The 13989-nt window shown below is 42.3% G+C and overlaps 1 protein-coding gene across 1 annotated transcript in view; it reads right to left on the bottom strand.

Moving 5' to 3' along the window:
- Window positions 1-13989, bottom strand: part of LOC134582455 (perilipin-2-like) — a 116563-nt gene that overhangs the window by 80931 nt on the left and 21643 nt on the right. Inside the window, exons 4-5 of the mRNA XM_063439062.1 lie at window positions 10101-10183; window positions 3763-4009 (exon numbers count right to left, since the gene is read on the bottom strand). Of these exons, the coding sequence (XP_063295132.1) occupies window positions 3763-4009; window positions 10101-10183 (330 nt within the window). The remainder of the gene's footprint in view (window positions 1-3762; window positions 4010-10100; window positions 10184-13989) is intronic.

The raw sequence follows: 13989 nt of genomic DNA on the forward strand, positions 1-13989 counted from the left end.
CCCTGGATCCGCCACTGGTCCCCGGCAGCCCTTCCCCTCTGTGCTGCTTTGTCTAATGAGGAAGTATTAGCCTGAGTACCAATGGGCAGTTGTGATTGGCTGAGAGTGTCAGGTGACTGCTCTTAGCTTATCAGAGCACCAAATGACGGTATAAAAGGGTATGACTACAAGGAAGTGTGTAATCTCTGCCTGAGCCATACCTCCAGAAGAGGCCGGACAGTGGGGGTGGGGGTGGAGGGGGGGGGCAAGGGACCCTTCTTTAGTGTTAAACTTCTCTAAAGCGGTTTAACTCTGAATAGAGGGACAGTGCCAGGGGACTCCAAGCACTATAATCAAATCAAAGAGCTTAAATGGTTATAGTGACTACAGTGTCCCTTTAACATATTTCTCTCCAGCACTGTTCAAATGTGGTATAGTTCTGTGCAGTACTTTTCATGTACTGCCCAACAGCAAGAAGTAAGATGTGAAGAGAAACATGAAGGATCTGGCAATCCTAATTAAGGAGTTTTTATAGGCTTAATTCCATAGAGATAATAGCCTGGAATCTGTTACCAGTCTGGGTTTAAAGCACGTAGGGGACAGGCAGATTTTTTTTTTATGAACAGGAAATTCAAGCAGATTCCTGCAGAGCATTTTCCTGAGCGGGCAGCGTGTTAGCAGCACACATTTATCTGATTACAGTCAATTTCCCCCGATACATTCAGCTAAAGGGACATAGCAGCTTAGTGATGGGAACAATCAGTGCAGAGAGCCCAGGGAATGTTCTCTCACCACCATACGCAGCCCACAGATTGGTTGATAACTCGTATGGAGACGCAGGTGTCTGCCGGCGGATCTCAACAGCAATTTGCAAGAAGCAAATAGTTTAACCATTTCACTGCCAGACAGAAATAAAATAACGCTTTAGAAAAGAGTCAAATATCCTTAATAAAAATGCTATTTAAGATACAAACAATCAAAAACAAAACCAGCTCACTCTTTGCATCAGTTGCAGCATTGATTCTATAAAGTAGCACTTCAATGATTATTCACTAAATTGTAAATTATCGGGAAAACAAAATTCATTAATCATGAATTTCTAATTTTAGGCCAAAATAGAAACTGGGAAAAAAATAAATAAAATCTCCATTCTCGATTTTCACTTTCAGTGACTTTGGTCAAAAATGTAAAACTCAATTTGAATTCCTGACATTTTACACTTTTGGATTTTATTCACAGCGAACCAAAAAAATGTAATTTTGGATAGAATTGGCCAAGTTTGGACTATAACAGAAAATGTTTCCAGATAAACTGCTCCTGTCTAAATGTTTCTATTCAGTTTTCAATTCGCTACAATTTACTGTTTAGTGAATAAAGACCAGTCTTGCCCAATATATGCAGTCTGACATAACAGAAATTCCTGGTAGATTTACTTAGACTGCCATTGTAAATGTGTCCTATCCTGACCATGTGTGAAGATAATGGAATCATATGGGCCCAAACGATTATCTTCCTTTATCTACAACAAAAGAGCTTACACTCAAGACATAAGGCATGTTTGCCAACATCTGTCTATACTGTAAGCATGAGAATGTCAAACATTGGCTAAACATACACTGCCAGGTGTTTCCTTTTCTGATCCACAGAGGTGCAAAACATTGTTACCGTCATTCTTAGCTTCCTAACTACTGGAATAAATTGTTTGTTAACATTCCATCAACTATTGCAATTAGTGAATTGAAAAATTGGCCAACTCGGCTTATGATCATAGCTTGATCTGTGATAGAACATTAGGTAAAGACTGACCAGTGGAATGATGGAGGATGCGCAAGGAGCAAGTTGTACCTGGCTATGCGAGGGGAGGTAGGTATAAATGGCTCTGCCAGCAGGATGGAGGCTACACAAGAGGCCAAACAAGGCACAATAGAAGACTGTGAAGAATCTTTCCTAAAAAGGGGGAACACGGGGATCTACAGCAGTCTGCAGGAAAAGTAACAGACAAGGAACTTGAGTACGAAGGAGTACATACACTTGGTTCTACAGTGAGCAGCATAGGGCTCTGCAGAAAGAACAGCGCTGCTCAGTGCTCTCAGCAACGGGCAGGAGGCCGTGCGGTGCACTGAAGCTGGCAGGAGGCCGTGCGGTGCACTGAAGCTGGCAGGAGGCCGTGCGGTGCACTGAAGCTGGCAGGAGGTCGAGCGGTGCACTGAAGCTGGCAGGAGGTCGAGCGGTGCACTGAAGCTGGCAGGAGGCCGTGCGGTGCACTGAAGCTGGCAGGAGGTCGAGCGGTGCTCTGCAGCTGGCAGGAGGCCTACTTTGTTAGTGGTGTACTACAACAGTCAGGGCCCACGTGGTGCTCTATAGCAGATTTTTTTTTTTTTTTTTTTTAAAGCCATAAAATACCCTAGGCCAGCGGTTTACAAACTAGTCCTCATGGCCCACCAACAATCCAGGATTTATGTGTTTCCCTTTTTTATTCCAATGGCCATACTGACCAAACCTGGACTGTTGGTGGGTTGTGAGGACCGGTTTGGGAAGCACTGCCCTAGGCTGGAACCCCAGATTCTGCAACAGGAATAAAGAAAGCGCATTATTCTGCAGCAGGAACTTAGAAATCACAGTATTCTGCAGCAGGAATATAGAAAGTGCAGTATTCTGCAGCAGGAATATAGAAAGTGCAGTATTCTGCAGCAGGAATATAGAAAGTGCAGTATTCTGCAGCAGGAACTTAGAAATCACAGTATTCTGCAGCAGGAATATAGAAAGTGCAGTATTCTGCAGCAGGAATATAGAAAGTGCAGTATTCTGCAGCAGGAATATAGAAAGTGCAGTATTCTGCAGCAGGAATATAGAAAGTGCAGTATTCTGCAGCAGGAATATAGAAAGTGCAGTATTCTGCAGCAGGAATATAGAAAGTGCAGTATTCTGCAGCAGGAATATAGAAAGTGCAGTATTCTGCAGCAGGAATATAGAAAGTGCAGTATTCTGCAGCAGGAACTTAGAAAGTGCAGTATTCTGCAGCAGGAACTTAGAAAGTGCAGTATTCTACAGCAGGAATATAGAAAGCGCAGTATTCTGCAGCAGGAATATAGAAAGCGCAGTATTCTACAGCAGGAATATAGAAAGCGCATTATTCTACAGCAGGAATATAGAAAGCGCAGTATTCTGCAGCAGGAATATAGAAAGTGCAGTATTCTGCAGCAGGAACTTAGAAAGTGCAGTATTCTACAGCAAGGAATATAGAAAGCGCAGTATTCTGCAGCAGGAATATAGAAAGCGCAGTATTCTACAGCAGGAATATAGAAAGCGCATTATTCTGCAGCAGGAATATAGAAAGTGCAGTATTCTGCAGCAGGAACTTAGAAAGTGCAGTATTCTACAGCAAGGAATATAGAAAGCGCAGTATTCTGCAGCAGGAATATAGAAAGTGCAGTATTCTGCAGCAGGAACTTAGAAAGTGCAGTATTCTACAGCAAGGAATATAGAAAGCGCAGTATTCTGCAGCAGGAATATAGAAAGCGCAGTATTCTACAGCAGGAATATAGAAAGCGCATTATTCTGCAGCAGGAATATAGAAAGTGCAGTATTCTGCAGCAGGAATATAGAAAGCGTATTATTCTGCAGCAGGAATATAGAAAGTGCAGTATTCTACAGCAGGAATAAAGAAAGGTTATGGAGAAGCAGACAGTGACTAGATTGCTTATTCCTGTCATTCTTATACATTTACTGATTTATGTCCCAAAACATAGAGAAAGAAAAGTCAATCTGACTACAATGTCATACCATCGCCCTCCTCTGGAAGGTAGTGATCCAGCAGATTTTCTGCCCCAGACAAGGCAAGTTCAGGCCCCAGGCTGAGCAGCTCTTTAAGGCCCAGACTTCCTATGGTGACAGCAGCCAGCGAGGCAACATCCTGGGCGTCTTTCACCACGGCACGGACTCTGTCCAGCTCATTCTGAAGCCGGTTTAGCGCCCGATCCCTCAGTCCGCGTACGCTGCCAGCCAAACTGCTTGTGACTTCTGACACAATCTGTGAGAGAAAACCAAAGAACTATAACACTTTCAATAACACTGTGTGCGTTTTGGCCGACACATTTCGCTAGCTACAGTTAAAGTTGAACCATGTTTTTACAATTGTTAAAGTATTTCACTTTTGTTAAAAACAAAAAAAGTTTGACTAACCAAGTTCTAATTGTGGATTCTTCCGTGCCTGAACTTGTTTTTCAAGCCCCTTGGTCGTCACAACGCTGTTTCTATATCTATGCTCTCTTTATTTGGAAACAGGTGTATTTATTTTGAGATCATATTATTATTGCTGGTATTTATATAGCACCAGCATTTTCCGTAGCGCTTTACAATATTATCAAAGGGGGGAGATTTAACAATAACTGAGACAATTACAAAAACTTACAGGAACAATAGGTTACAGAGGGCCCTGCTCAGACGAGCTTACAGTCTATAGGAGGTGGGGCGTAAAACCCAACAGGACAGGGGGTAGCAATCAAACAAGGTGGAGTGAAGCAGAGCTGGAGGAGAGAATAGAGTGCTGCCCTTTAGGAGCAAGGGACAGGTACGTGAGGTAGAGGTTACTCTGGGAGGCCATAAGCTTTACTGAAGAGATGGGTTTTGAGGCACTTCTTAAATGATTGAAGTCTAGGGAGAGCATATAATACGTTATTCACACTCTGGTGGACTCCATTCAATACATTTATGTGACTGTTGTAGACAAGTGACTGCACTGGAACGTGTTCAGTAACGTCACAACAAATAGGGATGAAAACGAATGCTCTTACAAAAATAAATAAAAAACAAACAAACGTGTTTTGAACCTTCAAATTGTGTAAATTGAATTGTAAAAATCCCAATAAAATGCATTTTAGTTCCAGGTCCAAACACAAAATGTGAAAACATACAAGGGGGTGAACATTGATGCAAGGCATATACATTGACCCATAGCTGCCAATAGTCTGGGATGTACCTTGGCATAGGACATCAGTATGGAGGGGGCAGTAGGACTCCAGCATGATATTTGCCGCCCACATTACATTTTGTGGATACTGGCATCAGGTGCTAGGATGAGATGTGGTATACTTGCACCCCCTGTCTGTTCCTATGATGGCTGCTACGAGGAAGCAGTAAGGAGACTGTCAGCAGTGCATGGCTTCCCTCTTCCCCAACCAAAGGAAAATAGGGACTGTCTTTGTAAATTTGTAATATTAGTTTGTGACTGTGTGTGATTGTTTGTTTATGTCTGTTTGTGACATTGTTTATGTATGTGACTGTGTGATTGTTTATGTTTGTGACTGTTTGTTTTGACTGTGTGTGATAGTGTTTTTATGTCTGTTTGTGATTGTTTGTTTATGTCTGATTTTGACTGTGTGTGATTGTGTGTTTATATCTGTATGTAGCTACAGGAGTATGTGCAGTAGAAAATCAACCGTTCACAGAGCTCCCCACGCCGCCTGTCATATTTAGTAATGTTGTTGTACGATATCTGGGTAGATTATTTCATGATCCTCTGCCCAGGTCTCACAGGTGAGAACTTTAACACCGATACAGGCAGCGGAAGAAGAGTATAGCATCCACTAACTGCTAAAATATGCATGCAGTGGAGAATCAGAAAGATATACCAGAGGGATTGTACTCCTGGCCCTCCATCACTCATCCTCCCCTGTGCCCATACTGGTAAGGAGCAGCAGAGGCAGATTTATTGACAGTATGTGTGACTGAATGTGACTGTGCATATGTCCATGTTAATATGTGACTACTTGTATGCAAGAATGTATGGGGGGAGGGGGTAAGAAGGTAAAAGGGGTTACACCAAAGGGGTTGGTAAGAGATGCCGTAATGTGGGTCAAGTTCAACACAAATGTGTAAAGGAAGGATTAGGAGATAGAAAAAACACACACACAAAAAGACAAACAATTGGATTAGGAGTGTTTACAAATTGGGGTGTTGCCAACCTATACATGTGACTGTATTATGGTGTGTGACCACCCCTGAACAGGCCTGAATGTGGTTCATATTTCAGCTGGGCCCATCTCCTCTGAAATGTGGACTGAATGCGGAAAATCCAGGCTCAGAAAATTTTAATTCAGGGCCCAGATAAAAAAAAATAAAAAATAAAAGCCAAACAATTTGCCCACTGCCAGTGCAGCAGACAACGGGCAAATAGTTCAAATCCCTCGGCAGCACAAGGGTTAATTATGCGTCAGCTGGCCATCGCTTGCTAACCAATCGTCACATCAAATATGGCGGTCTTATTAATCCCCATAGGATTTTTTTTTTTTTTTTTATCTTTACTATTTGCAAACTGCTACATCATAAGCCCAGCGAGCAAAGAGTTCTTCAAATGATCAATTCACTTTCAAAAAGCAAGTGAATGATCATTTGTGACTGTGCATTCTTCCGGATGCACTCTGTTTATTATCTTCCGCCATACGGTCGTTGATACATTTCCGATTCAGGTGCTGCATATTGGTTCGAATGCAAAAATGACAGATTTTCGGAATTCCTCCAAACGAATGTTACAGAATTGGTTGGACGAACTGAATCCTGACTGCGTTCGGCTCTAGTTAATCTGAGAATTGCCGACGTGGTCGGAATTCTGTAATTTTTACCGGATTTTGTTTATTGAATAACCCTGTAATGTTATTGTAATCACGTCAATTGTATCTATACCGAATAGCCTCCCTCTCATTGATGTATCATATCTGTTGTGGCCGTGGCTAGTATATAAATATTAATCCTTTAATTAATATACAATAATTTTTTTTTTAAAGTTGCTTTATTTATGGTATAAATTATTAATTAAAATCATTGCAATATGGATGTTACAAAAATGTGATAAAGTCAGGTGAAAAAATAGTTTTACTCAGAATGTGAGTCTGTATAGGCAGCCATGTTTCAAATAAACAGAGCAACAGCGACACCTAGTGGTAAATGTCATAAAATCATTATAACTTCAAACTATAGCAGAAGGAAAATTAAAATAAAACATTATGTTGTTTTTCAGCAATGATGAGCTAAATTATAGGTGAGTAAACCTAAATTTTCCCAGGGAAAGTATGATAATGTGGCAATGAATACTGCCAGATTCTGTCAAGTCTAGTTAATGTCACTCGTGATATATACATTTACCCTAGAAGGCTCAATATTAAATTACATTTTGGTTTTTAGCCCACGCTATGTCATCTCAGCTTTGGGCAAGGTTGTGATACTTAACTACGGAGTGACTGGCAAGCTTGGCAAGATTGGAGAATGAGAAATCTTTGTCAATCATAGAATATGTTATTGTGTTGGATAAGTAAATGAAATGAGCCCTGCCTTGACAGAGCAGCAATGTCGAAACACTGGGGGCGTTTGGTGGTCCATTTTGACAATTTTATTAGATTGCCTGGTATGTATGTTTGTGTTATTCGGTTGTGTTGCTTTAGCACGCTACTGACTGGCTTCAGCAGGGGTAGTCATCCTCTTAATAGCTACCGCCCACTTTTGTATCTTTGTTAATGGTAAAATTTCCTTACCGTCCACTAGGGACGCAGTAACCATTTTTATTGTGCAATTTATTTTTTAAAGAAATAAGGTTGTTTTAAAAAAAAAAATATGTACAAATGTATATTTTCCCCCTTTTTTTCTATATGTGTGTCTGTGAGGTACTGTGTGTGTGAATGGTGCTGTGTGTGTGAGAGAGAGGGGCAGTGTGTGTGTGTGTGAGGGGTGCTGTATGTGGGTGAAGTGTGCAGTGTGTGTGTGAAGGGTGCAGTGCATGTGTGAGCGAGGGCAATGCATGTGTGAGGGGGGCAGTGCGTGTGTGAGGGGGCAGTCTTTGTGTGTATGAGGGGGCAGTGCGTGTGAGGGGTGGAGTGTGTGTGTATGAGGGGGCAGTACGTGTGAGGGGTGGAGTGTGTGTGTATGAGGGGGCAGTGCGTGTGAGGGGTGGAGTGTGTGTATGAGGGGGCAGTACGTGTGAGGGGTGGAGTGTGTGTGTGTGTGTGAGTGAGAGGTGTAGTGTGTGTGTATAAGGGGGGCAGTGTGTGTGAGAGGTGTAGTGTGTGTGATGGGTACATAAGGTCTATTCTGTGTGTAGGTGGGTGAGATGAAAATTTTCTGCAGAACCCACTACCTCCTGAAATCCTAAACCAGTAGGGACCAGGTTGACTACCCATGGACTACAGTATAATTAGTTTGGCATTAATACAGTATAGAGCAGTGACACACCATTCTGGAGATCTCAAAATAAACCACAAGACTGAATGGTGAATAGTTTGTTTCTACAGAACCCTCAAAGCACTAAAACAAACTGCACCCATAGCTTCCAAGCACCATAACCACAACAATAAGCTGCACCCACAGCCTCGTGCACCATAACCACTACATTAAGCTGCACCAAAGCCTCCTAGCACCATAACCACTACAATAAACTGCACCCATATCCTCCAGGCACCATAACCACTACAATAAGCTGCACCAATAGTCTCCAGGCACCATAAACACAACAATAAGCTGCACCCACAGCCTCGTGCACCATAACCACTACATTAAGCTGCACCAAAGCCTCCTAGCACCATAACCACTACAATAAACTGCACCCATATCCTCCAGGCACCATAACCACTACAATAAGCTGCACCAATAGCATGCAAGCACCATAACCAATACAACAAGCTGCTCCAATAGTCTCCGGGCACCATAATCACTACAATATGCTGCACCAATAGCCTGCTGGCACCATACCCACAACAATAAGCTGCACCCACAGCCTCATGCACCATAACCACTACATTAAGCTGCACCAAAGCCTCCTAGCACCATAACCACTACATTAAACTGCACCCATATCCTCCAGGCACCATAACCACTACAATAAGCTGCACCAATAGTCTCCAGGCACCATAAACACAACAATAAGCTGCACCCACAGCCTCGTGCACCATAACCACTACATTAAGCTGCACCAAAGCCTCCTAGCACCATAACCACTACAATAAACTGCACCCATATCCTCCAGGCACCATAACCACTACAATAAGCTGCACCAATAGCATGCAAGCACCATAACCAATACAACAAGCTGCTCCAATAGTCTCCGGGCACCATAATCACTACAATATGCTGCACCAATAGCCTGCTGGCACCATAACCACTACAATAAGCTGCTCCCAGACCACTACAATATGCTGCACCAATAGTGTGCAAGCACCATAACCACTACAATAAGCTGCAAACATAGCCTCCTACCACCATAACCACTACAATAACCTGCAAACAGAGCCTCCTGGCATCATAACCACTACAATAAGCTGCACCCATAGGCTCTGAGTACCATTACAAAAAGAGAAGTCCTGCGCTTAAGCAGCAAGGACTACAACACACATCAGCCCCAATATATAGTAAAAACCAAAGAAAAGAAAATGTTACTTGCGCTTTCTCCTTAATCCCTATGTATATTTAGACAAATGGAGGTCATTTAGTTGCTCCAATGGCCATTGGAGGGAATGCCTGAGTACCATAACCACTACAATAAGCTGCACCCAAAGCCTCCTAGCACCATAACCACTACAATAAGCGGTAAAGGTTTTGCTGCTGGAGTGATCCTCTAATTATGTAACAGCAAGTAGCTTCATATTTTTTAGTGAGACATCCCGTCTTTCCCTGAAAATTATATACATTTTTCCAAAAAAAAAAAAAAAAACGCACTAGGGCTTATTTTCGGAGGATGTCTTTTTTCGGGAAAAAAACGGTATCAAGCATGTTGTAGAAAGCAGGTCTACGTTCGGGGTAACTCCCTCGAACATAGACCAGTTCACTAGGGCATGGAATCCTGCGAATTTATGTTTGAGTTAACTTCCCCGAACTTAGATTAGTTTACTCGCGAATGGAATCCAGCAAATCTATGTTTGGGGAAAATTACCTGAATATAGATTAGCGAACTAGTGACTAGGGCTTATTTTCGTGGTAGAGCTTATATTAAGAGCATCCCCCGAAAATAAGCTACGGCTTATTTTCGAGGAAACAGGGTATATATATAGCGTCCCAAGAGATTAAGTGGGGGAAGTAAAAAGATTTATACCTAAAAGAAAATAAAAATATAATCAAAAATCCCCGCTTTGTCACATTACCCCATCTGTTGGTTGGTCCTGCACGGGAACTCTGACCTCCAGTTCATCGACCATCCAGAGAGCTGCTCGGTTTACAACTGCAACTATAACAAAAGGTAACGATAAGAATCACATCATTCCAAAGTCTAATTTAAAGTTTTTAATGTCACACTATCCGGGTTATTTGCAACAGTGTGAAATTGTTCGGAATTCAAAGAGACTTCAAATGTAAGGCCAAATTAGCCAAACTAGAAAAATGCTGGGAATTTTTCCTAATTACTTTTTTCGGATTTTACATTTTAAAATGACTTCGAATTCCCAATAATTCTCACTCTAGTAAATAACCCCGTTATGTATGTACTTTAACCTTTGGCTTCTGTAATAATCAGTACATTTTCCTTTATCTTTCTATCTGTAACCTGTACTATCAACTTTCACCTGAGCCTGACGCATTCCACCTCCTGAACAGAATCTTTTACTCTGTTTAATCACATAAAATTAAGACACATTGTATGGCTGATTTCGTATAGTGGCTGTAAGATGGAGTTACTATTTTACTGTCAGTTCTGTTGTTCGTTACTGGTGGAACTACTAGGGTTGCAGTGATTTCTATTTCAATTGGGCCTAGGGGTTCCGTTTCTCAGGGAAGGGGGGAGCAGGCCAATTTAGCACCCCCTCTCCCCCCCCCCCTCCCCCTCCCCCTCCCCCTCCCCCTCCCCTTGCACAATCATTTTTTAATATATTGTCTTTCTGGTAATATAACAAAAAAAACTTTGCGGGGGAGTGCTAGGTAAGATAATAGATCAAGCTACTGAGTCAGGTTACCGTGGCAAGAGCATGTGACAACACGCTGTGCCAAATGGGCCAGCAGCACTGCAGGGCCACCAGGGCTTAGATAGGAAAGGGGTAAATATATACTTTTTTTTTTAATGCTACATATTACATATACAACACTCACAACAAGTGGGCCCTTCCTTGTCTCTTTACCCAGGGGCCCAGCAGTTCTATGTGGGTAAATATTATTATTAGCTTTTATATAGCGCCAACTTATTCCGCAGTACGTTACAATATTATAAAGGTGGAAACTTAAAGGGACATTCCAGGCACCCAGACCACTTCTGCCCATTGGAGTGGTCTGGGTGCCAACTCCCACTGCCCTTAACCCTGCAACTGTAATTATTGCAATTTTCATAAACTGCAATATTTACATTGAAGGATTAAGACCTCCTCTAGTGGCTGTCTATGTGAGGACCTCCAGCGTCGCTCAATTCCCCATAGGAAAGCATTGAAAGCATTATTCAATGCTTTCCTATGGTGAGGTCTAATGCGCATTGCATTGCCGCGCATGCACATTAGGTCTTCCCCTCCGACGGCCACGCATGCTCAATCGGTCTCCCCAGCTGGATGACATTGGCGGGGGAGGAGCAGGGCCGTCTTTAACCCCTTAAGGACACATGACATGGGTGACATGTCATTGATACCGGAGAAACTGACGGAAGCCAAGCACAGAGAGATGGACACAGGTTTCTTCAGGAAGGAAGAGATTCTTTATTGGATCACCGATCGGGACTCAGAGGGACTAGCGTCACCAAAATACAGCAAAGTCTGAGTACTGAATACATAGAGTACATTCCTTATATAGCACTGTAGCTCCTCCCACAATTAACTACACCCACACATACCCTTAACCTATTTAATGAATAGAGTCTAAACTCATCCATCCGGTCTAACCACGTGGCTCATCTGATACAAAGGAGAGGGACGCGTAATTCCAGTTCTTACATTCCTGCACCTGATCAGTACAGTGATGACAGTATCTTAGCTACGTGTAATTAACCAACTGATACTACAAACACATATACATACATATGCCTTGTGGCAATCTTAGCCTGCTAAACTTGTATTTTACTGGAATTACATCACATTCCCCCCTTTGATGCCTCTGATATTTCACAATTACTTGAGGCATCACTTAACCTTGGTTTGCATATACCTCAGGTTACCATGAACCAGACCAGACTTTTCTTATGATGTGAATCTTTTCAACACTCATCTTCCTGCATAGTTTCTCCCTGATCTAAAGCCTTATACTTATATATGGCCATTATCTGTGCAGCAGCCTTCCTCTCTGCTATAGTTCCTATCAGGCTTTGCACAGACCTAACTACTAAGGGTATAAGACACGGCAGGAGTAGACACAACATTAAAATTAGTAGGACTCCACCTACCACTGCCTTAAGCCCTCCAAACCACTCATACCAGCTACCAAACCAACTACTTGGATTGTACCCTTTCCATACCTGAGTAGGCACATGCGCTAGTTTAACCATATGGCTAGTAAGCTCAGCTATTGCTTGCCCTTCGTCATCTATTTGAAGACAGCAATTACTTAGGTTAAACTTCCCACATACACCTCCCTCTACTGCCAAAAGGTAATCCAAGGCTAATCTATTTTGGTAGACTGCTGTCCTCATCCTGGTGTTATGCTTCGCTAGAAGATTGAGCGCTTGTGATGTCTCATTTGTGATAATCTCAACCACCGCCTGTAATCTTATAATACGGTTGAGCATATAAATAGGGGTTCTATAACCAAAGGTACCATCCTCAGCCCACGTGGCTGGCCCATAATAATCTATGATACGCTGGGGAGGCCATTCATCATCTTCCCAGGCGCCTATCTCTATGGGTCCCCTTTTCTTCCTATGATTCACATCATACACTTTAACACCTAAAGTCTCACCTGTTTCAATCGGTAACAAGAAGAAGGATGGTTTGAGCATACCCAACACACATGCCCCTTCCCAGTCCTGTGGCAGCTCCGAATAGGCTTTCTTACCACAGATCCAGTACAAATTTGCTGGGGCTCTCCAAGTAGATGTGATGGATAGATCAAACCACACATCCTTTAAATTGGCATATCTAGCAAACGGGTTAGATGGTTCTGAGACATTTGAAGCCGACCACCAAGTTGTATTCTTTGTATCATCATCATAAGCTTTTTGCCCTAGACAAGTTAATTCTCCTACAGAAGTATTATACATCATTCCTTTCCTTGCTATGCAAACATAACCTATGATGGAGGTCTTTAATCTCCACTCAGATTTACCTCTAACACTCATCTGATAATCGGCTTGTGAAGATATTAATTGGTCAACTGCCTCAGAACCGGACATTACCTCCTTTGCTTCCCAAGGCCATTGGTCTCCCATGTTAGTACCTCCACACACATAGCAGTTGGTAACATTAAGACTACCGGCAATACTTTCAGCTAGATCAATGAACAGGTTTTTAGCATTATGGGGGATCTTATTATCTATACTCATCTCTTCGTAAAAGGAATGGTATACTTGATGAGTCTGGGAGGATACCGTATCAGTCTCTATTCCTATAAACAATAATGTCCCAGGATCTAAACCCGTCCCGTATATTTGAAACCCAAATAAATTTCCATACTTATCTAAGAACTTGTCGGGGTTATTAATGAGTATATGGACTGGGTTGCATTCCATAGACTTACAATAAGGGCTAGTCGGCAACTTAGTCACTATCATGTCTTTGTCTACTGTCTGTCCCCAAGTTGCCCACCCCACACAAGACCAATATGGGCAAAAGTTATAATCTCTATTTGGGCATCTAGGACTTACATATTTATTTTTGCTACTGGGACAAATATATTTATCGTTAGACCCATACGTCCTCTCCCATCTAAGATCCCCACATACATTCCACGGCTTTCTACCACTCGATATCGCTTTACACGCATCAAATAGCAGAACACCCGAAGAATGTACGGATTCTAACACCGTTTTATTAATTAGGGTCCCCTGAGGATCTCCATTCCTGAGAGTCAACCAAATTGTACGAGGTTGATACTCCGGACTGAAGCACTTAGGTTCTCCTACTCCTAAAT

This window comes from Pelobates fuscus, chromosome 13 (assembly GCF_036172605.1).
Source record: "Pelobates fuscus isolate aPelFus1 chromosome 13, aPelFus1.pri, whole genome shotgun sequence".
NCBI lineage: Eukaryota > Metazoa > Chordata > Amphibia > Anura > Pelobatidae > Pelobates > Pelobates fuscus.